Below are 27,404 nucleotides of genomic sequence, written 5' to 3'. Positions count from 1 at the left end.
CTTTTTCTTTCTGTTTTTTTTATTTTTTATTTGGGAGATGCAACAGTGAGGCCATCAGTTTGTCAACTGTTTAATTTTCTCTTCTTGGCAGAGGAAAATTTCCCAAAATGGAGGGTTAATCCACACATCCACACTAAATTCAGTACTAATGCTATGCCCAAAGAATAAATGCAGAAAAATGACTCAATTTCAACTACTTTCTGAAAGTTTAGAAGAAATTATAAATTAATTCAGTTCCTCTTCCCACTGTCTAGATATTGTATCCAGACCTTAAAGTCCTGCCTATCATTGCCTCTTCACTGATCCAAGTAGTAAACTCATCGCTCTCAGGCATTAAAAACAGAAGTTAGCAAACCGTTGATAAAACAGAACAATCTGGAAAAATAATTTCAGCAGAATTACAGGCTGACTTCTGACCTCCCATTCATCAGAAAATTATTGAAAAAGCTTTTTAAGCAGTTAGATACCTTTCTAACGATAACCAATGTGACAAATGTAAATAAGCGGATTAGAAAATGTTTCTTTCTCTATTATCTCTTCAAAACAATGTTTTGTATGTGAAGGAATATTCAAGAATATATTGAAATATCACAAAAATATAAATCACTTGAAGAGGAGATGGTGCTAAACTGTAAGAATATGTATTATCACCCAGCATTTAAAGGACTGACGATTATTTTACATCTTCTCAGTCTTATATTGACTGGCATGTTCTGCAAACATGTCAATAAATGTAAACAGTTCTGATATCACGCAAACTAATTCCTTGCTCGTTTAATGGAAGCCACATTGTTTCTTTTGCACTTTAACTGAGCAGCAGACTATTCTTACAGTTAAAAGTTTGCCTGGCAAACTTGTTAACGTTGGCTGCAAGTGAATATAATTTTTTTAGACAATAAAACGGCTCTGGTATATTAATTATACGACTTCTCTAACTGAACTCGTACCAGCGACCGCTGAGCTCTGAGAGCGATGTTTTATCCAACTATATCAACCGATCCTATTATTGATCCTGATCTAACGGACACTTCGCGCTTTCAGAGGCAAACCTGGATTAACTGGTGACACTTTCAGAATCTCAGTTTGAGTGAAGATTTTAACCTGTTTCTGATGTAAAAGTATGTAAGAGTTTTTTCAGCATTGTCTCTTACAGTTGAGTGTTAGTCACTTAATGAAAAGAATAAAGATGTTTTGGTAAATTAAGAGAAAAAATATCAACAATAAAGACAAAATTATCCAGATCTGCAGGAGCCATGTCTTCTGTAAATGAGCGAAGAAATAAACTATAACATGCTTAAAATTTTTTCGATATTCTTTCTGTGGATGTCTAATTGAAATATCATACAAGATGAGGGAGATGTGAAAAACATATAGCCAGTTCTTTTTAAACATTTTATATTAATCCCAAGGCTCTTAAACATTTATATCGGCTTTCAGGGATTAATCTTTGCTTTGAGATCTGTTTTTGGCACCTTGAGATCTATTTCAATCTTCCTTTGACAAATTTCAACTTCTGAAGCAAATCAGGACAAGTTCTGCCTAATTTACATATTTTTCAAATTAATTTAAAAAAAGGCAACGTACCATATTAGACCAATAAGTGTCTTTGTAATTAGTTATTCCCACGATCTTAATAGTTGTCTTATGGGATTGGATAGTATTTTTTACAAAGATTCTTTAAGCTTATCGCATTGTCTATTTCCTGGTTCGGTAAGGGGTCCTAAAAAGCCACGCCCACACAAACATCTGTCTTTTCCAGGTGCTGCCACCAGTTAATCTAGAACACCAGAGCATTACTGAAAAACAAGAACGGCTCTCATTGAGACTCGAGTCCTATGTTCATATTAAAGAGCCGTTGAAAAAAACATCTGATCGTTCGTGGACAACCACATAACTAATATGTATGTTTTTGTCTTTAATTGACACATGACTAAAGCAATTTGAACTGCCTTGTTGCTGAAAAAAAACTTGATTGATTGATTGATTGATTGATTGATTGATTGATTGATTGATTGATTGATTGATATTATTCTGTCTCGGTGTAAACTCCGAAGAGAACGGTTTGAAAAGAGTTCATATGATGGAGTGATCCGCCGTCTGGGGGCGGAGTGATCCGCCGTCTGGGGGCGGAGTGATCCGCCGTCTGGGGGCGGAGTGATCCGCCGTCTGGGGGCGGAGTGATCCGCCGTCTGGGGGCGGAGTGATCCGCCGTCTGGGGGCGGAGTGATCCGCCGTCTGGGGGCGGAGTGATCCGCCGTCTGGGGGCGGAGTGATCCGCCGTCTGGGGGGGAGTGATCCGCCGTCTGGGGGCGGAGTGATCCGCCGTCTGGGGGCGGAGTGATCCGCCGTCTGGGGGCGAGTGATCCGCCGTCTGGGGGCGGAGTGATCCGCCGTCTGGGGGCGGAGTGATCCGCCGTCTGGGGGCGGTGATCCGCCGTCTGGGGCGGAGTGATCCGCCGTCTGGGGGCGGAGTGATCCGCCGTCTGGGGGCGGAGTGATCCGCCGTCTGGGGGCGGAGTGATCCGCCGTCTGGGGGCGGAGTGATCCGCCGTCTGGGGGCGGAGTGATCCGCCGTCTGGGGGCGGAGTGATCCGCCGTCTGGGGGCGGAGTGATCCGCCGTCTGGGGGCGGAGTGATCCGCCGTCTGGGGGCGGAGTGATCCGCCGTCTGGGGGCGGAGTGATCCGCCGTCTGGGGGCGGAGTGATCCGCCGTCTGGGGCGGAGTGATCCGCCGTCTGGGGGCGGAGTGATCCGCCGTCTGGGGGCGGAGTGATCCGCCGTCTGGGGGCGGAGTGATCCGCCGTCTGGGGGCGGAGTGATCCGCCGTCTGGGGGCGGAGTGATCCGCCGTCTGGGGGCGGAGTGATCCGCCGTCTGGGGGCGGAGTGATCCGCCGTCTGGGGGCGGAGTGATCCGCTGGTCAGTACAGCGGTCCTGGCGGAATCAGTCCCAGAGTCTCTGCTAGCTGTCTCTGCTATCAGGGACCACTTAAGGAGCTAATTTCTGTTTTCAAAAGGTGGGTCAAGTTCACAAGTCAGTACACAGAGCTGTTTCTTTTTTTCGTGTTTTTTTTTTCTTTTGTTGCTTACATCAATTATTATTTTAAGATATTTCTGTTCATTATAAGTGATTGCTCACTGCCGCTAGCCTAAATGCTAACTACCGTTAATGTGGGTTTATCTCCAACATACAGGACAATTCAACTGTGACACCATCATACAAATGTTATTATATCGCTAACATTTCAGTTAGATCCACCTAAACAAATCTTGTTTCTGTTATTTCCATGTAAATTGATGTATTAAAACGCATAAGTTAACGGTTGCCAACTGTTCCGTATTAACCGTCATGTTCAGTAAGTCCCGCATGCTCTTTCATATTTGACCGCATCCTGTAAGTTTTATGTACAAACGCTAGATGGCGCTCCGCTCCTTACTTACCGAGACATTATATCGAAGTAGAAAGCTGGGCGTTGCTTTTATCCGCAAAGGATTTTCCCAGTCAGAAGTCACAGCTAATTCGAAAACTTTATTTTAAACACTTATTTAGAAAAATTTACAAAAAAACCCGAGATTCTGTACCTGAGAAAGGAATGGGAATAAAACTATTCATGGCTTAATCCTGATTAAAGATTTATGCCATCTGGAGTTTTCAATTAGATATGGAGATGAGAACAATTTATCTGAATTATTTAAATTAAAATTAATAATAAATAAGTAAATAATCTTAATTACAAGATGCAAGGAAGAAAAAGAAAGCATTTTAATATAACTTACCACTAGCTTAAATACTAACAGAAAATGTTCCTCAGGTGACAGAAGGCAGACTTTGTAACTGTCTTTATGTCTGATGCTGGATCTAACCCTGGTGTTGTTTTTTAAAAAGTGGAAGTGAAACCCACAGGCTTTCCACTGAGCTACAGGTGAGATCATTCAAGGAGACGTCGGACATTTTCCAAAATCTAAATCTTCTCCTAAATTTTCTCCTTAAAGGATGGAGAACATTGGGGACAATGACGTGTTTTCTACAGGCAGTGTCAACAAAGACAAATATTCTCCTGAAGGTAAGTGACTTCACACATGTTATGTTTTAAGAGGACTGAAAAGTAAAATTACTACCAAAATGTTCTCGGTACATTTCATTTTCTTCTGTAATAAGGTTGTTTTTTGACAACATATAAACATTGAGTGTTTCTGTCATCTGAGAAATCTCTCTGCAAGGCAAGTTTATTTGAAGCGCACATTTCAGCAACAAGACAACTTTGCATGATGAAAACAAATAAGGGCGTAGCTATGTTACAGTGGCATAATAAAGGAAAGTGAATTAGTGATCTTTAGTAGTGATAGAGAATTCAAAGGCAACTGTAAACAATATTGGAGGAGTTCACCCTGCAGTTGGTGGATTGCCAGTTTGATTCCCGGTCCATTTGTCTTCGTCGACTATGTTTTCAGGTGAGACATTCGTCCAAGGGCTGATGGCCCAAAATTGTGCCCTCCCTTCATCAGATCACTCCAGGGCAGCTGTGGCTACAGTCCAGGAGTTTACCATCATCAGTGTGAATTTACTCTTTGACATTTCAATTTTATATATTAATATAATTAAAAATAAGATTTACCCCTCTTCTATCATGGTGGGTGTTGATGTTGGACCTAAATGCAGGTAGAGGCAGCAGGTGATTTTGAATATTTAATGACAAATGACTAAACTAAAACCATGTAGAACACAGACAGCCAAAGCAAAACTAAAATAACAACAAGAACAACAGGGAGGAGACAAGATTCAACGGGAAGAACCAGCAAGGAGGGACTGAAATGAGGTGCTGAAGAACTGGGAGGTTGAATGCAGAACAAATGACCTGGGCTGATGAGCTAACAGGCTGCAGGTGTTACGAGAGAGAGGAAAGGAGGAAGTGACACAGGGGGCCAGGGAGAGCACACTGAGGACAAGGAAATGGATATAACAAAATTAGTAGACATAAGAAGCGTAATAAAAACTACATTACTGTAACTAAGAAAAGGACTCGACACAAGGAATAAACAAAACTAGAATCACTGAAGTAAAAATAGAAACAATGCAAAACTAATACATAGAACAAAGCAAACACAAATAATAACAAAACCCAGAACAATCTCAAACTAACCAAGATCCTGACAAATACATGCATCTGAGCCCTCCTGCTGAATTATAATTTTACCTTAACAGTTTCATTGTTTCTTCCAGGTGAAGCAGAAGCAGAAGGAGAAGACGAATCAACAGCACTCACTCGGTCTCGTCTGTATTTGGCGGGTTTTGGGATTTTTGGTGCTCTGGTCGCTGGAACAATTATCTACAGTGAGTTTCATTTCAACACAATATATTTTAATTAGCTTCCTTTAGGACAGGTTTTTAGAGGTTTAACACATTGGGATGCACGTGTGTAACAGTAGGAGGAGTTATGAAGCGCCTGGATAGACAGTAAACTCCTCTCAGTCAGAGGCCGAAACTCTGCACTGAACCCTCTGAGTTAGTGGTAGTCTCTGCCTGAAGGAGGATCTTAAGGATCTTGTTCACAATGGATATAAAATTAACCCAATTATGTGTCAAGACTTCCAACATTAAAGCTCCACATAACTGACCCATCATGTGACTCAGTGCCGTGAAAAAACTATTTCTAAGCACTGTTCAGGTAAAATCACTCAATCGAGTTTATTTATATATTGTGTAATACAGAGAGTTCATAAGACAATCAGTAATGAAGCAAGTCTGGATAATGCTTCATTACTAGTGAAACATTAGTAGTACTAGTAGTACTATGACAGTACTTATACGGTTCACTTAATATATGCACCAAAACCAAAAGCACTGTTTTTCATTCACACCTTCTTAAAAGGCCATTCTTCTGATGCTGCCTCGCCCATAAGTGTTACATGTTTCTAAACTGAGAATAATGTCTGATATTCTGAAAAGATCTGAGAGAGAGACTGAAAATATTGATGCTTCTCTGATACAGGTAGATTCGCTGACTCTGACTAATTTGTGTTTTTATAGTGAGTATAAAGATGGCCATCCAAAGGGAAAATATCAATGCTCTTAGAGCAGAAGAAAGATACTGATTAAGGAAGAACGATGGCAGAGCTCCAGGAGCTGAACCAAGACAAAGAAAAAGGTGATTAGGTTTCTAATTACCTTTGAAATGAAACTTTGTATCATTCATGTAATTTTTTTTAAATTTTGTTATAACCTTCATTCGTAGACAGTTTTCTGACGGTACCTGTGACAATCATCACAAGTTCAGTCCTCAAGGTCACTTGTCTGACAAAGTGTGCAAGTAAAACTGATTCAGTAGCAGCAACTTTGAAATCAAGTAAAGTTTTGATTTCAGAGAGTACTGTTGTTTTTGAGAAAACCGAGCACAGAGCCCTGTGGTACACCACTTCTAACCAGAATGGTAGCTTAACTCAGTCACTTTCTGATACTGAATTTTTGGCTGGTAAAACATTAAGTATGTTTGCAGGTTTTCTATTTGCTATTATTGTTACCAAAATTTTAGTTTTCTGCTCTTATATTTCGTCTAATAGAACCAGGGTGTTACAGCTGCCTGGATAACTGGATTCTCTTCAATAAAAAATGCTACATGTTTTACGACAAACCAGCTCCATGGAAGACCTGGGAACAAAGTCGAAGGTTTTGTCAGAGAAATAGTTCAGATTTGGTTGTAATTGATGATCTGGAGGAGCAGGTAAAATCTAACGCCACCTATGCTACATATCTAAAGCTAATCTGGAAGTTCCTGGAAAATGACTTAAAGTAAGAAGATTTATGACGATCTAAAAAAAAATCTGTTCTCAGGAATTTGTCAGCAAACACATCAAGTACTACCACAGTAAACAACATGGATACTGGATGGGATTACAAAATGTTAACAACACCTGGACCTGGCTTGATGGACGAAGAGACAATCTTGGGTAAGAACTATTCTCTAAAAATATACATGTTGAAGTAGAAATATAAATATATTTGACACACTTGTAGAAGAGTTAAATAAATTGACTTCTCCAGGACTTCTTCTAAACCAAACCTTGGTGGACTGTGAGATATGTTTGGGTTCATTGTTCTGTTTGGACGTCCAATGATGTCAAAGCTTACTGGGTTTCCTCAAGCTTCATTCGTCCTCAGACAGCAGGACAGTTTCTCCCAGGATATCCTGATTGACTCCATCTTGACCTCCACACTCTGCAAGTTTCCAGAGGAAGGGAAGCGGCCCCAGAGCATCATTGGGTCCCCACCGTGCTTCACAGTGGGCAGGGTGTTCTTTTCAGCATGAGCTTCAGACGTCTGATCAGACTCAAGAAGTTCAGAAAAACAAAACCGTTCTTCATCCTCCTAATATAGCTAAGAGCAAACTGCATCTGGGTTTTCTTGTGCCTTTGGGTCAGTGGTGCTGAAGGTGATTGAGTTCAGGCATGGAGACCTTCAGTCCTCAGTCTGTCCTCACTGTGGGACCTGAACCCTCTGGCTGATGCCACCAAGCCTTGCTGCTGGTCTTTTTCAGTCAGTCGATGGTTTTTGACCAGCTGCCTCCTTGGGAATGTGGGTGAGGGCCGTCATTGTTACATCAGGAAGATCAAGATAAAACAGCTGGTTTTATCTTGATCTTAATTTAATATTAGTCTGGCTTCTTTTTTAAATACTTCTTATTGGTATAGAGACAAAACATGTAGATGCTGCCAGTTATCAGTCTGATGTTAGTGAGCTGCTGTGTGATTTTATTTTATGTTCTGAGGTTCATGTTTCTGTTTTCAAGGTTCTGGGCGAAGGACGTCCCCTATTCTCCAGGATCAAAAGTTTGCGTTCTCCCAGAAAGAAATCCCTCCAACAGCTGGAAACAAGGAATGACTGGCTTTCTGAACAAATTCATCTGTGAGACTGACGCTCACAAATATCCACCTTACTAACTGTTCTCTTAAAGTTTCATCCAATATACAAGGTGTTGCATAATAACTATAATAATCTGTTAGTCGTGTCATGTGATCTGTTTGTTCTTTGTAGTTTTTACATGAAATCTGCACAGAGTCACAGTTGGTAACACTTTTGCCTGGCAGCAAGAAAGTCCTGGGTTTGAGTCCCGGTCTGAGGTCTTTCTGTTCTCTCGGTGTATCTGTGGGTTCTCTCCAGGTACTCCGGCTTCCTCCCACAGGCCAAGAGGAAGTCATCAAAGGTCAACCGGCCCCCCATCTTCTGCAAGTCAGACAAAATGGGTGTCAGGTAACTCGACTACGTTTATACTGGTTTGTGCAGCAAAAATTATCGTTTGTGCTGCTTTGGCTTTGAAGATATTAATGAAAGGTTAAAGGTCAACCTTTAACACTTATATGAAATCAGACAAAATTGGTATCAAATTTTTGCAAATACCAGCACAAACGTAGTGGAGCCAATTGACACCCATTTTGTCTGATCTGAAGAAGGTGGGGGGTCTGGTTGACCTTTGATCTCTTTCTTTATATCTTTAAAGTGATAGAGGCACAAACAAAAAATTTTGCTGCACAAACATTTGACACCAGTTTTGCCTAATTTCATAAAAGTGGGGGGGCTGGTTGGCCTTTTGACCTCTAAATCAGACGAGTACAACGCCCACTTCACCGCAGACGCTGCGCCGATCCGTCTGTCGACCTCCCTGGTGAACAAGATTTCGAGATACTTTGACTCCTCCCCTCAGGGCAGGACATCCTCCTCGACCCGGAGAAGGCACTCTACTCTTTTCTGGCTCATTATTTATGCATTGATTTATATCGCTATACATTTTTATTTTATTTGTTGAGAAGATAAAAGAACAAACCTTGAACACATTGATCAACAGGTTTTGCATGTCATTCAACACATTCTCTCGCTCTCTCGTGGTTTTCTTATCCGGTGGGTCAGACACACACAGAGACACACACAAATAATACACAATAAAGCATAGGCGCCAGTGTTAGCTCGTTGGGTAGAAAACTAATGTTAGCTAAAAGGCTAATATGTTGATTCAAGACAACACTGTCAAGGTACTCATGATTGTTACATTTGTGAGGTAAAGAATTAAGATACTTATCTCTAAGAGTTCTTGTGTAAAATATCATCACTCAGGAGTGACGCTTAGGACTCGGTGTGTACGCTTCACAAACATGTTTTCCTGTCTCAGTCGGTAAGAAACAAAGATTCCCATTAAATTAAATGGGAAATGAATGCAGGCCAGTTTTGACCCACTCACAGAAGAAAGGGGTAATAATAAAAACATGATATTTCTTAAAATGTAGAAAAGGTCAATTAAACATTTGAATTGCATAATATCAGTAACATATTTTTGAGGAATACCTGGAATATGAAGTGATTAAAAACTTTTCATTACAAAGATATTGCAAAAAGACGATCTCACTGGGTCCAAAAGGACTGACCCACTTACAGGGTTAATTACTGTGCATTCATTTAGGGCAGCTGTGCCCTAAATGAATGCACAGATGCACTGTTGCTTTGTGCGTCTGTGTTTCTGAGGTTTGTGTTGCCGCCCATGACATGGCCAGAGAGGAAGCAACGACGCAATAATAATGGCAACGGTACTTGCTTTAGCATTTATAAGTATTTATAGTAATAGTAATGATATATTTTATTTAAAATGCTCTTTCAGGGCACATAAGGTCACCTCACAAAAAAATTAATTTAAAAGAAAAAATTCCAAATAAAGAAAATAAAAACCCAAGTGAAATGCCTGTTTGAACAGCAGCGCATTCAGCCACCATTTAAAAACAGTCCTTTGAGTGGGGAATGTGGAAAAAGCTTCTCTAGATAGTTCATCTAGACAAGCTTTTCTAGATACAGTTTAGAGATATATAGAGAAGCTTTTCTAGATAACGTTTCTCTATTGTTGAGACTATAAGTCTAGTTAGCATAACTATAGAGACATTAACCTTTGTGCATATGAAATATTGGATCTAGCATGAACATTTTGGGTAGACATTTTACGATAAGGTGAACTTACATAAATTTATAAAGAGGATTTTGCAGATAGACAGGCCCGCACTCCCTCAACTGCTATGCAGACATGGAGTCTATCTGCTATCAAAACAATACATTTCTTGGTGATCGGTTCAAGAGTTCAGTGAAACATTAAAACTTTAAAAAGCCTTCTTCAAAGTATAATCAAACGTATTAAGATATTTTCTAAGCATTAAAACTTGTTTTGAATTAGTTAGTTTCTAACCATGCTATTTAGAGCTGACTGCATTTTTAAACATGAATTCATTAAATTATAAAGAAATAAATTATTGACATTTTTGTGCGGCTGGTTTTTGAAGCTGCTGACTTACCCTTCCAGTTAGTTCCCTGTTTTTCAATCTAGTTTAGGTGGCCTTGCTGTCTCATATCACCTTCCACTGAATTTAATAACACACACGTTGTGACATGTTAACAATGGATTAGAGTTGTAACAGCTGAAAAACGTGCAAGGGACAAATACAGAAAATGCAGGAGGCCTAAAATATCAACTCGAGATAGAAATGAAAAAAAGCTGCTCCCTCCTCACCATGCACTCCGTGTGCTTTATATTTTACTTATTTGCCGATCAAAAAATAATTTATTTAGAATAATCATAGCTACTGCAGTGTGTGTAGTATATATTGTAAAACTAAAGAACGACTTTCGTCCTCGGTTCCTGTGTTCATAGTAAAGAGCCGTTCGAAACAATCGGATTATCGGTGAACAATTTCTATCATTTATTCTTTTGTCTTTAATTTGACAATTTATATTCCGCTCGAGAATTTTGCTGTAAAGCCCCGACTGCGACCAACAGACAGAAGAACCGTGTGAAAAGAGCCGATGAGTCCGCTGTTAAACAGAACGCTGTATGGAGGCGGAGTGATCCGCTGGTCGGTACAGCGGTCCGCTGTTAAACAGAACGCTGTATGGAGGCGGAGTGATCCGTTGGTGGTCCGCTGTTTGACAGAACGCTGTATGGAGGCGGAGTGATCCGCTGGTCGGTACAGCGGTCCGCTGTTTGACAGAACGCTGTATGGAGGCGGAGTGATCCGCTGGTCGGTACAGCGGTCCGCTGTTTGACAGAACGCTGTATGGAGGCGGAGTGATCCGCTGTTTGACAGAACGCTGTATGGAGGCGGAGTGATCCGCTGGTCGGTACAGCGGTCCGCTGTTTGACAGAACGCTGCATGGAGGCGGAGTGATCCGTTGGTCAGTACAGCGGTCCTGACGGGGAAACCGGACCGGAGTCTGCTAGCTCTTTATGCTATCATGGACCACTGAAGGAGCTGATTTCTGTTTTTAAAGGTGGATCAAGTTCACCAGTAATCGATAGACACCATTGTCAAAATGTTTCTAAAGTCACAAACAATTTTTTACTGACGTTGATTGTATTTAAATATATTTTTGTAGATTAGAAGTAACTGTTTTCTGTCACAAGCTTAAATGCTAACTGCCGTTGCTATAGTTTTGCCAACTCAGCATCTCCAAAATACAAGACGCCTCAATTATGACATCACATCGTCTCCCTAAACATCTGATATTTAAGCTTTTTCCATGCAACATAATGGATCAATAGAGGGATTTAATCAACAGAATGTTTTTATATTTTTCCTTACAACTTTTCAGCTGGTAGTTGGCCTCAGTTATTTCAACATCAAACATTGTAGATTTAAAAATCAATGGAATACCAACCTGGATTTTTACTCAAAATTATATGACTTATTTATCGTTAAACTTTATTTAAACAGATGATATAAATTGTTCTCCACTCATTAAAATAATATTTTCGAATTAGCCGCGATTTCTGACTGCAAAATGTCTTTGCAGATGAGGGACAGATACTTTGCTCTATTTTGTCGGAGTGGAGTGACATATAGTGTTTGTAAATACGTGTTGCATTTCGATACATTTAAATGCACACCTAAATGGAAATGTACTTAAACATTTGCCTTTAGGTATGATGATAAATGTGACTTTCTATTACTCGAAAATAAGTATGCAAGTAAAATGTACTGCCACCTGCAGGTGGGAATTGGCATCACTTCAAACCAGTGACTTGACTATTTTTACATGTATAAAACTAAAATATAAACAAATGTATCTTCTAACGACTCGTATGAAACTTAAATATTCACAAATTTAGCTGATAATTAACTACTAGGTGGTGCAAAGGTTGGAATGTATATAACTGTTAGAAATATTAAAAAAGCCTGGGAAAAACTATGAAATAATTAAATAAAAGAAATGATTTAAAACATAAGTCCATAAATATAAAGCTAGTGGACATAATTTCCAGTTCTTTTGGGGGGTCAGAATGCAGATCATTGGGCAGGAAATCCATCAGGGGGCGCCAAAGGACCATAAAGTTTTAAGTTTTGCCACTTAATTTTGCACCTAAACTCTCCATTGGAATAATTTCCAAATATTTCTCTGTGCGATTGAGTTAAGAGGTCTCATAAACCTAGTTTCACAGAAAACATTTCCAATTTAAAAATGGTAGTTTATCAGTGGGCTAAAGTTGTTTTTTTTGTTTGTTTTTTTAAACCTTTTACTCTTATCTGGGGGAGGTAGACACTTGATTTGTACAAACTCTGGTCTCATCTATTTAGTTATACATTTCCAGAACTTTGATACAGAGGAGCATTCCCATAGAAATGCATCATACACTATATTGCCGAGTATTTTGTGAAGATTGTTTTTGCTCCCTGACTTTTGTCTGAATCTCAGTCTCTGAATTGTTCACAATTCAACCAAATGATCGGAATCAGGTTTCCAATCACTTCCATGGCCACAGTTGTATAAAATGAGGCATGCAGACCGTCTTTACAAACATTTGTGAAAGAATGGCTCGATCTCAGTGAATTTCAGGGTGGAAATGTGATAGGATGCCACCTGTGCAACAAATCCAGTTGTGAAACTTCCTCACTCCTAATATTTCACATGCAATTGTCAGCTGTATTATGAGAAAAAGGAAGTGTTTGGCAAGGACAGCAACTCAGCTGCCAAGTGGTAGGTCACGTAAACTGAAGGAGCGGGATCAGCGGATGCTGACGTGCATACTGCGAAAAGGTTGCCAACTTTCTGCAGTCAATCACTGCAGACCTCCAGAATAGCTCAGGAACAGTGCAGAGAGCCTCATATAATGAGTTTCCCTGGTGACCAGCTGCATCCCAGCCTTGCATCACCTGGTGCAAAGCGTCCGATGCAGGGCTCGAGACAAACGGAGAGACCATAGAGCATGCGCTCTGTGAGGTCTCATGCTCTATTTTATTTATTCGCGGATTAAATAAATATAATTCTAAATTAAATAGAGTAATAGCCACTGCAGTGTGTGAAGACTTCCTAAAACAAAAACTACTGCTCTCACTGAGACTCGAGTCCTCTGTTCATAGTGTAAAACCTTTTAAAGAATCTAATTGTTAGTAAACGATCTCATTGCTTTTCTTCGCGTTTTGTAATTTACGCGACTGTTTCTGTTCCGCTGGAGAAATCTCGCTGTCTGCGGTTGTAACCTAACAACGGCTTGAAAAGAGCACCTACGATGTGCACATCCGCCTGGAGTGCGCAGCGGTCCGCTGTTTGATAGAACACTGGCTGGAGGCGGAGGGATCCGCTCGTCAGTGCAGCGGTCCTGACGGCGAATCCGTCCCGGAGGCCTCGGCTGTCGGGGGTCGGTGAAGAAGCTGATTTCTGCTTTCACAGGTATATCCAGTTGGCAACTTATAGGTACCACTGTTAAAAGTGTTTGTAAGTCCAGGATAGTTTGTTTCATTTTAACTTACGTTGACACAATTGTGAGTTTTCATGCAAACGGCAGTCAACAGTTACGACCCAATTCCTCTACAAATGTGCTAACGTTTAGCATTTCGAGTAACAGTAGTTCGCATTCAGACTGGCGACAGTTAACAGTGTCATGTAGGCTTGCCAACTGACCCGTATTAGCCGTCACATCCCGTATTTTAAACCAAATTGAAGTCCTCTGTACCGGACGCTGTTTGTCGTGTTTGACTGCAATTTGTGTTGACAAGCACTAGATGGCGCTCCGCTCCTTACAAACCGAGACATCGATAAATATATGAAGTCAAAAGCGCGGGCAGCTGTGCTTCATCTGCCAAAGGCTTTTCCTATCAAAGTCATAGCTAATTCAGACACATTTACTTTGACGATGAATTTGTAGAAATCTGCAAACTAAATTAGTTTCTATAACTGCAAAATGAAATGGGTTAAACATGTTCGTGGCTAAACGAGAGTCTGAACTTCTCTGAAGGTTTAGAATATCACTGCCTTTGATTAATACCAGTTATTGTTAATCAAATGCAACTCTCAACAGGTGGTTGTTAAGCCTTGATGTAAATGAACTCAATGTTTCAACTGTTGTACAGTTTTCAGGAAGTTTGTTCCAGATTGGTGGCGCATAGAAGCTGGATGCTGCCCCTCCATTTTTGGTCCAGGGGATGCAGAGCAGACCAGAACCAGAAGATCTTTAATGTATTTTGATGCTAAATCATTCAGTACTTTAAAAACTAACAAAATTATTTTAAAGTCTATTCTCTTAGCTACAGGGAGCCTTTGTCAGGGCTTTGTAGCTGGGGTGATGTGCTCTATCTTCCTGGTTTTAGTCAGAACATCAGCAGCAGCGTTCTAGATCAGCTTCATCTGGAGGATTGATTTTATTTATTTCTAAACAGACCCTTTCAGTAATCAGTGTGAAATGCATGGGGGAATTTCTCTAAATCTTTCTGCAACATTAGTCCTTTAACCCTGGAAATGTTCTTTGCATAGGTTGAAATCCGAGGGCCTTGGTGAGTCCGGACCCCCTCAATCTAGAAAAAGTCTAGAACCCCCGCGGAAAAAAATCATACAAGAAACCTTGTATTTAAACAATATTAATATGAAAACGTAAAAAACAAAGAACGAAACAAATCTGACATTCACCAAAGAAAAAAATATTTTTTTATGTCCCCCCCTCCTGCAACTCTTAGAGTAATGGTTTAGTCCAAAGTGTAGGAGGAGCAACAAAAGCCCTGTGGCACAGGGTCAGTCAGTCATTGAAGTCAAGAGGTAGTTGTGGCTCTGCAGCACAAACAAAAATCCCTCCAGTCAGTAAATACTGAAAGCAAAAGACATGCAAGACCTTTAGCTTATTTTCACTGCTGAAGAGAAAGAAATGCATTAATAACAAAAATCAGACTGCAGTTTGTTATTTCATTACTTTGGCTGAATCATGTTAAACTGCCTTGTGATGCCTTGGAAAGCAAAACTGGCTACATTGCTTTGATAGGCATACGCAGATATCAACTATATTTAGCTCTCCAACTCTTCCATTAATGAGAAGAGTTTGAAACGGGGGAGCTAAGCGCTGCAAGTAGCCGACAGCTCAGTGTGTGGGAGGAGAAAGCAGAGAGAGAAACAGAAATGTATGCCTTTAGTTCTTACCATCTTCAACACAGAGCCTCTGAAACCACACAGGTACACAAAAAAATCTGAATATTTTTCTATAAAAACCTTGGTGCTTTGAGCATTAAGTTTAAGTTATGATACTTCCCAGATATTCATTATTTTACAGACTTTTAGATTAAGTAAATAACATAAATTGTATTGCGAGCCACTACAATAAATCAATATTTATGAGGAATTTTATCAAATGGAGTTACTCATTAAAACTTTTTATCATGAACCTTAAATTTTTGTAAAGGTGCAGCAGAAATTAGATCTGCGACACTGAATCAAACCCAGACTGTAACTTTGCCGACCCTCATCTCCAAATTGTTCTTTAAAACTTCTCTGTTTATTGAAAATAATGAAATGGGATTTCCTCCCTTGGTTCTTCAGGTGATAGAAGGCTGACTTTGTAATTATCTTTATGTTCTGATGCTGCATCAAATCCTGATGTCTCTTAAAAAGTGGAAGAGGAACCCACCTGCTTTCTTGTGAGCTACAGCTGAGATCGTTCAAGGAGACATTGGACATTTTCTAACGTCTCCATCATTTTCTCTGTAAAGGATGGAGGACAAAGTGGACGAAGAAATTTATTCTACAGTCACCGACATCCAAGACGAACCTTCTCCTCAAAGTAAGTAACTCTAGATATGTTTTATGAGGACTGAAAAGTAGCAGTGCTACCCACGTTGTTGTGTTCGTTTTTTTTTTACATCACAGATGAGCTTTAATGTCTTTGAATCATCCCAGAGCTCTCTCAGCAAATCAAGTTTAAGACAATTTAAAGACCTTCATATGATGAAAACATAAAACATGGAGAAGCTATTCTGCTGTGGCATAATAAAAGAACGTAAATACGATTTGGAGAATGGACTTATATTAAACTTATATACCTTATCAAGTTCATTGTTTCTTTCAGGTAAAGAAGAAGAAGATGATGAAGAAGAAGTGCAACAAGCACTCACCAAGTCTCGTCTGTATTTGGTGGGCGGTGTGATTTTATGTGGCATGGTAGCTGCAACAGCTGTCTACAGTGAGTTTCACATTACCACATCCATCCATCCATTCACTGATCTCCAGCTGCGTTCCGGGCGAGAGGCGGGGTACACCCTGGACAGGTCGCCAGTCTGTCGCACCACATTACCACAGTATACTTTGATTATCTTCCTATATGACGAGCTTTTAGGATCTCATCCTTGCTTTCATTGTTTTAATCCTTTTTTTAATCCTTTCTCATCCTTAAATGTAAAATGATTTCTACATCTTAATCTTATAAATAGCAGTTTTTGGTCTTTGAATTACCGTATTTTGCAGACTACAAGTCGCTCCAGAGTATAAGTCGAACCAGCATTAAAATGCATAATAAAGAAAAATTACATAAGTCACACCAGAGTATAAGTCGCATTTTTGAGGGGAATTTATTTGATAAAATCCAACAATAAGAACAGACATGTCATCTTGAAAGGCAGTAAAAATAGAATAGGGGCAACAACAGGCGGAATAATTGTACGTTATGCTAATGTTACATGACAAACAACGACCTGAGAACATGCCTGGTATGTTAACATATTAAGAGTTATTCAGATAACTAAAGCATACATAACATGCTGACAAGTTTACCAAATCATCCGTGTCACTCCAAATCACAAAACACAATGAAATCTTCATCCTCGGTGTTGTTTTTAAACAACTCTGCTAACTCCAAAGGTAGAATAACAGTCCTGGAGCGCCCTCATGCGGTTAAGTGTGAAAATAACGTGATATCAAATAATGATGTGTTAATTTCCACACATAAGTCGTTCCGGGGTATAAGTCGCACCCCCGGCCAAACTATGAAAAAAACTGCAGCTTATAGTCCGGAAAATACGGTACTCATGTCATACAACATATTTTCCACTAAGTTCCTTTTTAAACAGTTTTTTAAGCTGGTTTATATTTGTACTTTGTTGAACTGCTCATTCAATCAGTTCCATAGATCTTCTCTATACTCTGATAAACAAAAACTCTTTGGTTGTTCTGGTCGCTGGCAGAGTAATGATTATCAGATTCATTCATGCTCACACCTGGTTTCACAAGGCCGCCTTTGTGAATTCCTTCTCATTTTCACAACACACCCGTTCTGGTGCTTTGGGCACAGTTAAACGATTTCAGCTCGCCAAGACAACAGAACCGCATTCGTTCTACCGGGATCTGATCGACCCACTGAATTAGATCAGGCCTCAATGCCTTTCGTTCAATATGGTGTATATATGTAAAGAAGCAAAAAAAATAGTAATAATACAAAGACAAGAAGACAGAAGAGAAAATTAATTAAAATAAAAGTAAAACAAATAAAAGAAGAATTAAAACCACCCATGCAAGATACTCTTGATTTTGACCCAAAACTACACACTCCTCCAAATTTTTCCAACATACAGGGTACTTTATTTTGGAAAATGATGTCTACCCTATCTGGAGTTTTAACCAACCCCCGGACCCATCCCATCTAAATGTAATCTATTAACCATGGGTTCGTATTGATTCTGATGTTGTCAGATACTCAATCCCCCAAGCACTATAGTCTGGCTGCATGACATTAGACCCAAACACCACACACTATTTCTGAATTTCTCCAGGGTACAACCCGTTTTCCCACGGGGCTTTTTTTTGTAACTTGATCAGTTTCTGCCCAGAGTTTCAACTGTCCCAAAACAACTTAATTTCTATCCATGGGTTCTCAACAATGCTTTTGCCAATAATCTTGTAAACCATATACTTTTTACCATTTTAATTTTCTCCAAAACAATACGACAAAGTGAATGTCCCTCTTTCAAAACCTTTCAAAATCTTGGAGGCCAGAAACAAACTTTTCCGGCCAGCAATTGAGCTTTGCAGTTTGATATTTTGAAAGCAAACCGCCAGCAGAAATAAAACTTTCTGCCCACCATTTTAGTTGTGCATACACTGTCACCACGGTCTGGGATCTTCCGTGAGGAGGGGTCCTGATCTCAGAAGCCCAAAAACTAGCTTAGATGAGCCCCCAATTGTTGTAGTGCAAACATTTTTATCTCTGTGCACCATTCAGCTTTGTTTACCAGTTTTGGGACCCCACCGGAACCCTGGGTGTAAATTACCTTGAGAAATAATGAGATTTGTTTCTGTATAAAACAGGCTTTTAATGCAGAAAAGGATCAAATGTTACAAGTCATAAAAATGACACAGATGGAGTGACATCTGTCTCCAACGTTTATTGAAGATGTTGCTGCTATCAAACTACAGAAATGGCTGACTTAGGGAGAAGAATGCTATGTGACCTGGAGGGGACGGAGCATGAAATGTCTCACTCACATTTATAAAGGCCATATTAAAACAAGTTGCTTTAAAACGCGCTACGAAGTCTGTGGAGCTACAATAACGAGGAATTCAGACCAAAGCATTGCAGTTCTACTTTACATAAGCCGTAAGTCAAGGGTGCCCAAAGTCATCCTCGGGGGCCGTCATCTAGCTTGTCTTAGCTCTCTCTGGTTTTACGTACCTGGATCCAACGATGGCTCATTAGAAGGCCTAAGAAGGACATGCACCTGCTGAAACGGTTGTTGCCACCATCAGGTAGAGAACTAAAACCTGCAGGATGCCGGACCGACTTTGGGCACTCCTGCCATAAGTGAATGATTTACATGGGAAAAAAAAGATTTAAAACCACTTCAAGTGGAGGAGTTTAAGGATCTTTGTGTCTTGTTCATGATGGATGGTTAGAAAATCAGCACAATTATTTCAAAACTTCCGACATAAAAACCTTGCTCAGGCATTAAATACTATAATTAGCATAACAATCTGAGGACACAGAAATGTTGCATACAAACTCTAGTGATTCAAACCCTGAACCTTATTGCTGCAAAGAAACAGTTCTACCGCCATGCAGCCCCAAAAGTAAGAATGTGAAAGAAATATTTAATAATTTCACTGTTCTTTGGTGGTAAACTGAGAATACTGTCTGATATCCTGAAAAGATCTGAGAGAGAAACTGAAAGTGTGGTTTCTCCTCTGATACTGAGAGTCACTGACTTTCTGACTATTTTGTGTGCTTTTATAGTGAGTATAAAGTCGACTGCGCTACAGGAAAGTATCGATGATCTTACAACAGACACACAGAACCTGATGGAGAGAAGGATGACGTTGAAGGAAGACATCGAGCATCTGATAGAAGAGAGAGAGACAGGTTAAACAATTTCTAGATTGCCTTTGAACCGTTTGACTATTTGTGTTATTTTTAAAATATGGTTCTAATTTTCAGTTATAAGTAGCTGTTCAAAACATTCCTAACCATTATAATCACAGGTTCAGTCCTGATGTCTGACAGTAAGGTGAGCCGGGGATTTGGCTGGGCTGGAGAAAAATGTACCCATTAGCAACAAGTTTAGAGTAAAGTCTTGATTTCAGAGAATATTGTTGTTTTTGAGAGAACCGAGAACAGAGCCCTGTGGTACGCCACTTCTAACCAGAATGGTAGTTTAACTTAATCACTTTCCATTATTGATCTGCACTCTACCTTTGAAGTCTTTGATCAGTTTTGACGAGTGAAACTTTAAATATAGACACTGGGATTTTTATGCTATTTTTGTATAGCATAAAATAGCATGCTATTTTATGCATGCTATATATTCTTTCATGCTATATCAGAAAGAATAATATTCTTTCTGATATTATTTGACCAAAGTTTCATTTCCTTCTGCTCTCTCCCCTTGTCGAATGGAACCAGCTTGTGACTCATGTCCAGCTGACTGGATTCCCTACAACAACAAATGCTACCTGTTTTACGACAGGCCACCTCGTTGGAAGACCTGGGAAGAAAGTCGAAGGATCTGTCAGATTAGACGATCAGATTTGGTTGTAATTGATGATCTGGAGAAGCAGGTAAAATCTAACACTATAAATCTAAAGCTTATCCCAAAGTTTTTGGAAAATTTGTTGCTTGAAGAAGATTTACGACAATCTAGAAAAATTTGTTCACAGAAATTTGTCGCCAAACACATCAAATACTACTATGATAAAGACCATGGATACTGGATGGGGTTGCAAGAAATTAACAAGACCTGGATCTGGGTTGATGGACGTGTAGACACTCTTGGGTAAGAACTATTATCTAAAAATATACAACCTTAGTAAAATGTAAAATGTTTTACAAGTTTGTAGAAGAGTTAAATATACCATACTTTCCAGACTATAAATCGCAGGGTTTTTTTATAGTTTGGCCGGGGTGCGACTTATGTGTGAAATTATTAACACATTATACCACATGGTATTCACACTGAACCGCATGAAGCCGCGCGAGGCCTGTGTTAATAATTTCAACATTGGCGGTGTCATGAAGTGGTGTGGAGGAGGTGGTGAGGCAGACACTGGGGGCCCAGGTAAGGTAAGGTGGTGAAGATTTAATCACAAAAAAACAGTCCAAAACAACAGTCAACAAACAAGTCCGCGGCCAGGCAGCAAGGCTGAGCTGAAGCCAGGGCTCGCACCGGTAGCAACTGGTCAAATAGGCGAACAGCACAAGCAAACAACATGGACGTCAAACAATGACAAAAACCCGGCGAGGAACAAAGGACACGGGTGGGACTAAATACACTGAGGGTGATCAAGGGAACAAGACACACCTGGGAGTAATCAAGGGGAAGACAGGACAACGAGGAGAACTCAGGACACGGAGAAACTCAAATAAACACAACAGGCGGTAACTAATTCATAAAAACCGAGAAGGGCTTAGCAAAAATGGCACTGTTGGAACTATTTATTCTTTATCCATTTCAATTTCGTTTATTCTTAAACTTCTATTTTTTGTATTATTTACAGAGTTTATTTGCAGGTTAATAATTGTTGATTTTATTATTATTTTTTTATATGTCATTTATCTTATTTATTCTTTTTGTAGTCAGATGGGAAGTAAAGTGGGTCGGTCCGCTTTCTAAAATGTAGGGCTTGGTAAAGGACCAGCAGGCATTTGGGTTTAGGGCCTATGGTTTTTACCAGAGCAAGAGAAATAGATAGGACAGAGGTCGGCAACCCAACATGTTGAAAGAGCCATATTGGACCCAAAAAACGAAAAACAAATCTGTTTGGAGCCGCAAAAAAGTAAAAGCCATATATAAGGCTTTTATATAAGGCAAAACAGGCTCTAGGTGTTTATATTAGCGTATTATCAAAATGACTAAGTGTATACAAAATTAGTATTCATGATTAAATGTTTGTTTTCCCTGTAGTGCGTCCTGGAAGAAATGACGCATCACGTGACTCTTCTGTTGTACGATGGTGCTTTATGTTAACCTTCTGTTACAACATGAATGCATTTACAAAATTAAAGAAACGCAATAAAGAAATCAGATTCTTGATATTATTTTTATTATGAAGAGCGACAGGGAAAGTGTCATTATTTTCCCTTTTTGGATCACAGAAAATCTGCCCCCAGTTTGCATAACGACGATCGCTCTTTGTGAATAATCACCGTTAAGCGTGTGATCAAAAAAACAACAAACGGAGTGTAATAAAACGGCAGCCTTTTGAAAACGTAAAGTATATAAAATCAATAGAGTTCAATTTATGCGCAAATGCCAAGCAAATCAGTGCAATAGTAACACACAGCAGCCATGAGCAACCCGACCTGAGCAACGACACAAAATAATGAAAAAAACAACACTAAATGTATACTGATGAAAATTACTGGATTGCTTATTGATGTATGTTTTCAGTTTTTTTTTTTTTTTCCAAGTTTCGGCTTTCATTGAGGTGCGCTCCAGTTAGTTATTTGACAACTTGTCGCTGCAGAGCGAACATTCAGGCAATCCGTCCACACTGGCAACGAATGCAGAGGATTCGGTCCAAGAATTGTATCATTGAATGTTTCTTCTACACATTTTTATAGCATTGGAAATCGTTAAGAATGATTGTGTCGTGTTTGTCCTCCTACAGAAACCATAATAAACCAAAAAATATATTTCCCAGCCCCATCTTTTCCCATTTTCAAACATTTTTGATGAAGCTCCAAAGAGCCACTAGGGCGGCACTAAAGAGCCACATGCGGCTCCGGAGCCGCGGGTTGCCGACCCCTGAGATAGAAAAACAAAGAGAAGTTTGAATGTTGTAATTGCTTGCTGAAAAGGAAAATATAAGCAACCAAGACAGTCAACAAGTTTGGACATTAAACTTCCTTTGGCTGCGTGAAGAATCTTGACTCCAGTGCTGTATAGTGGCTGATGAAAGTTTTTATTGGATGTTTGGTTTGACAAACAATCGCCACTAGACACACCAAAAGGTAAATTATATTCTGCAGATTACAAGCTGCAAGTAGTAAAATATGCAGCCGAAAACAGTAATCGAGCAGCAACAAGAAAGTTTGGAGTTGGCGAGAAACTTGTAAGGGACTGGCAAAAACCGGAAGTTATTCTTACTGAAATGAAGAAAACAAACAAAAAAACAATCGCAAGCTAAAAGCTAGGTGGCTCATGGGTGCTTGAACAATATGCTGTCATGCTGCAGGAGGACCTTCTTAATGTTATCACTCAGCAGTCTGAGATTCACTGTCCATCGCTGGGCGTCACTCAGCTTAGGGCTGACACCAAGTAAAGCAAAGATTGTAATGCGAGTTTAGCTTTTATTCTACTCCTCATTTTGAACCCTAATCAGTCCAATTAGTCATTTTGTTTATGTGTGTCGCCAGTCTTGTGTGATTATGGTTATGTAAGCAGCAATGTGCATGTAAGCAGATAAATGACATAGATGACTCATAATCCATAACACTATTTTTGTTGCTTAATATAGCTAAGAGCAAACTGCAGCTGGGTTTTCTTGTGCCTTTGGGTCAGTGGTGCTGAAGGTGATTGAGTTCAGGCATGGAGACCTTCAGTCCTCAGTCTGTCCTCACTGTGGGACCTGAACCCTCTGGCTGATGCCACCAAGCCTTGCTGCTGGTCTTTTGCAGTCAGTCGATGGTTTTTGACCAGCTGCCTCCTTGGGAATGTGGGTGAGGGCCGTCATTGTTACATCAGGAAGATCAAGATAAAACAGCTGGTTTACAAACGCAGGCCCATCTGAAGACATCTGTTCAGAGGGACGAATCATTTTAACCCTTTAACTGCCCACTCAACCATATGGTTTAGCACATTTTGGGTCTCTATCTCCATATGAGGAGTGCCTAACTTAGCTTAACCTCATTGAGCCATCTCTGTCGCTTGGTTGAGGTACGATATGCTAAAGAAATCCACTACAGGGCTCTGCTTCTTTAAATAGTATTCTTCTTCCCCTCTCCAACCAGGAAGTCAGAAACACAAAAAATCTGTCACAAATATTGACTGGTTGTGGTAAAACTTTGAAAGGCAAGAATAGTTTTCTGGCATATTATAGTGTTCTAGACCTTACTAAACAGAATTATGTTACTTGATACCACCTAAAAAGCTAAATTAAAGGTCTAATAATTTTTTCAAAATATGCTTGACCAAACGGTTGATTTGTCACTTGATGCTAAATGTAGCAAATCAAGGTAATTTAGTTAACTTTTTTTTTTTGGGTATAAAATCAAAAGTCATTTTCATCTATTGGTGTAAATAGGAAACAATAAGTGTTATTACAATGTTATACACTAAAAATAATTATAACATCATCCATCCATCCATTTTCTGGTTACCCTTCTACCTAACGCGGTCGGGAGTTGCTGGTGCTTCTCCAGCTGCGTTCCGAGCGAGAGGCGGGGTCACCTGGACAGGTCACCAGTCTGTCGCAGGGCAACACAAAGACAAACAGGACAAACAACCACACACACACACACACACACACACACACACACACATCTAGGGAGAATCTGGAAAGCCCAATCAACCTGACAGTCATGTTTTTGGATTGTGGGAGGAAGCCGGAGAACCCGGAGAGAATCCATGCACGCACAGGGAGAACATGCAAACTTTGTGCAGAAAGACCCCGGGCCGGGAATCGAACCCAGGACCTTCTTGCTGTATAACATCATCTTACAAAATAATTTTTGTAATAATTTCTTCCTTTGGGAGCAAAAGTGGTGCCAACACTCTGCAAAACGATAAAAGAGCCCCAGATGTCTGTTGTCTTTTGTGACAACTTCTTTACAAGTTTCAACTTGGTTCAGTACCTGCACACTGCCCTTGGTGTCAAGTGTATCGGCACCGTAAAACCGAACTGCACTGGTGGAGCTCCATTGATGACAAAGTCCTGATGCAAAGGGGGCGTGGGACCTGTGACTTTAGGGCTGCTGAAGGGGTTCCTCCAGTGAAGTGGTTGGATAACAAATGGGTCATCTTGCTTAGTAAAGCCTATGGGATCATGCCCTTTTCAACAGTGAAACACTGAAAAACTGTTGCACTTTAGTACAGAAAAAATCAAGATGGGAAAACTAAAAATGCAATATTTCCTTGTTCGATGCAATGTTTTCCTTGGTTGAAATTAAAACCAGTGTTGTGTAGCATTTTGACAAACATAAACTGTATCCAATGCCCCAGACATTTTGTTGTTGTTAATTTCTTTATAAATTTCATGTTGAATTTGGATCAAATACATTTGTTAGATTAATTCTACTTAAGTAGATAATTTGTTAAAAACTTATAAAAGTTTCTCAACAGTTTTAGATGCAATTGTGAAAACAATAACATCTAAATCTGTAAAGTACATACAACTCTTAATTTAATACTAGTCTGGCTTCTTTTTTAAATACTTCTTATTGGTATAGAGACAAAACATGTAGATGCTGCCAGTTATCAGTTTGATGTTAGTGAGCTGCTGTGTGATTTTATTTTATGTTCTGAGGTTCATGTTTCTGTTTTCAAGGTTCTGGATAAAGGAGAACTTCACCATTCTGCAACCAAAAGCTCTGGTGGTTCCAAGACTAAATCCCTCAGAGAGCTGGAAGAAAGAAATGAATGAGTTTCAGAACAAATTCATCTGTGAGCGTGACGCTCGCAAGCCTTAATGTAACTGACTGTTCTCTTAATGTTTCATGCAGGAATATCAATTGTGTCATGTGTATATACAATGCATTTCATCATGACTTTCATCAAATGCTGGTCATGTGATGTCGTCATTCTTATTGTTTATTCTTATTGTTTTTGAACTCTCACTTGATGAACCTTACAGCTGCTTTCCACTTCTCATTGGACACACTGAAACTAGGAGGGCTTTGTCAAGAAAATCCGAGATCATCCCTCTTCCCCATGCTGGAGATTTTAGTTAACAGTAACAATAAATAAAGTTACCTTTAAAATAAGTCACACAAATTACATCTAGATCCAACAGTAGGCCCAGACTGCAATATAAAAAATCTGGTTGTGTATGTTGTTTTTATCTCCTGCAAACTCAGCTTTCATTATACTTATTTTTTCTATCTAATCATAAGAAATTATAGTCAGAGAGAGAGATGAGACAGGAAGAGCAGGTTTCCTGGAAAAAGAGGAAGTAAGTTCCAGCTTGCAGCTGTATAAAAATAGCTGAGACCAGTCCTTGTTTAAAAGCATAAACGTTTTAAAGGATAAAATCTAAACATTTTGAATAATTAGATAAGATTTAAAGTAAAGTACTTATATTAATATTGGTTTACTTATAACAATATTTACACTTGTGGGAAAACTTACAAGTAAAACAAGTAACTGTAACTTTGGTATCAAATAAGAAAAGAGTAATAAGTTGTGATTATCATAAAATTATAAATTAATGCTAAATTAAAGAAACTAAAAGGTTTATGAATGTGATTTTAACATTGAACTTGAAATTGTGTAAAACATGTAACTGCTATTAAAGATCACTGATGATGTGTTGGAGGTGGACAGTAGGTGAAAGGTCAGGGGTCAAATGGGGACTAATGGGAAAGCAGAGATGACCAAGACCTTATTAGGAGATAGCTTGTTGAACAACTTAAACATGTCAGAGACATGGGAGGAAGATTGAGCAACCCTGAGACATTAGCCAAGACCTCAGGACAAAATGTCTCTAAGACAGTGATGGATATAAGTTTATCTGTCCAAACAGTTACCCAATAAAGTACAGCAACAGTGTTAGCCAATGAAAATGCACTGAAAGCGGGTATAAACCCTATATAAGGGGAGAGCAAAAGAGGAATCTTTGGTTGGATCCTCCAGGCAGCTTCGAGTCAAGACCGAGATGGACAAAGAACTCTGCAGCTGAAGAAGAGCCGGGGCCACAGGGACGAAGACTGGCCTGTGCACGGGGACCAACCCATCAGCCCGCAACATGTGGCTTCAAATCGGACTTCTCTCATCGGCTGGGTTCAGACCCCAAGGACAAAGATGAAGATCAAGACAAAGACCCAAGTCCTGTGTGACCTCATCATCCATGCAGAGATGACAGCTCATCAGACCAACAGAGATCCCTGCCTTCATCAATCAACCTCCTCTTCCTCCTGCTACAACACCTTCTTCATCATCGATCCAGTTCTGGGGTTCGAGACACCAAACTCCGTCCGTCTCTCTAAAAGGTTCCCTTTTTAGTTCTTAGTATCAGCGTTAGGGGGAAAGGCTAGATGATTTATTTTACTTTGATTATTTCTGCTACTGAATTAAGCTCTACTGACCCTTGCAAAATTGCTTTACTAATAGAATATTTAGCATAAAGGAAATCTAAAAGATGTTGTGGACATTCAATTAATGAGTCGCCTCAAAGTTCTTTGATGGTAGTAAAATAGCTGTGATGTTTGATTCGGTGGTAAGTAGGTAATGTTTTATAGGTTGCTTTAGCCCAAATTTAAAACAACATCCTTGGGACTCGCCCGAGTCACTAAAACCAACCTGATTCCCCCACAACCGGAGTCGTAAAGCGAAGGAGCGACCGTTAACAGATGTGCTCTGTGGAACTAGTTGGCTGTATGCTGCTCAGTCTGGCTAATTCACAGGGGGAAGAAGGGTGGCACATCTGGATGTAGGCCGTTAGTAGTCAGGCGAATCCTTTCTGGAAACCAGCTTAAACAGAGTTTACTTC

General features: G+C 39.8%; 1 protein-coding gene across 1 annotated transcript; it reads left to right on the top strand.

The window, feature by feature from the left end:
* Nucleotides 1-13,574: 13,574 nt before the first annotated feature.
* On the top strand, nt 13,575-25,482 carry LOC129353509 (natural killer cells antigen CD94-like). Its single transcript, XM_055022859.1, has 7 exons — nt 13,575-13,688; nt 15,989-16,059; nt 16,345-16,458; nt 19,498-19,623; nt 20,164-20,318; nt 20,418-20,533; nt 25,245-25,482. Exons 2-7 carry the CDS (start codon nt 15,990-15,992, stop codon nt 25,384-25,386), a joined length of 723 nt encoding a protein of 240 aa, XP_054878834.1. The 5' UTR covers nt 13,575-13,688; nt 15,989; the 3' UTR covers nt 25,387-25,482.
* Nucleotides 25,483-27,404: the final 1,922 nt, after the last annotated feature.

Source organism: Poeciliopsis prolifica, unplaced genomic scaffold (assembly GCF_027474105.1).
Source record: "Poeciliopsis prolifica strain line A6 unplaced genomic scaffold, Auburn_PproV2 SCAFFOLD092, whole genome shotgun sequence".
NCBI lineage: Eukaryota > Metazoa > Chordata > Actinopteri > Cyprinodontiformes > Poeciliidae > Poeciliopsis > Poeciliopsis prolifica.
This window is presented reverse-complemented; position numbering and strand designations above follow the sequence as displayed.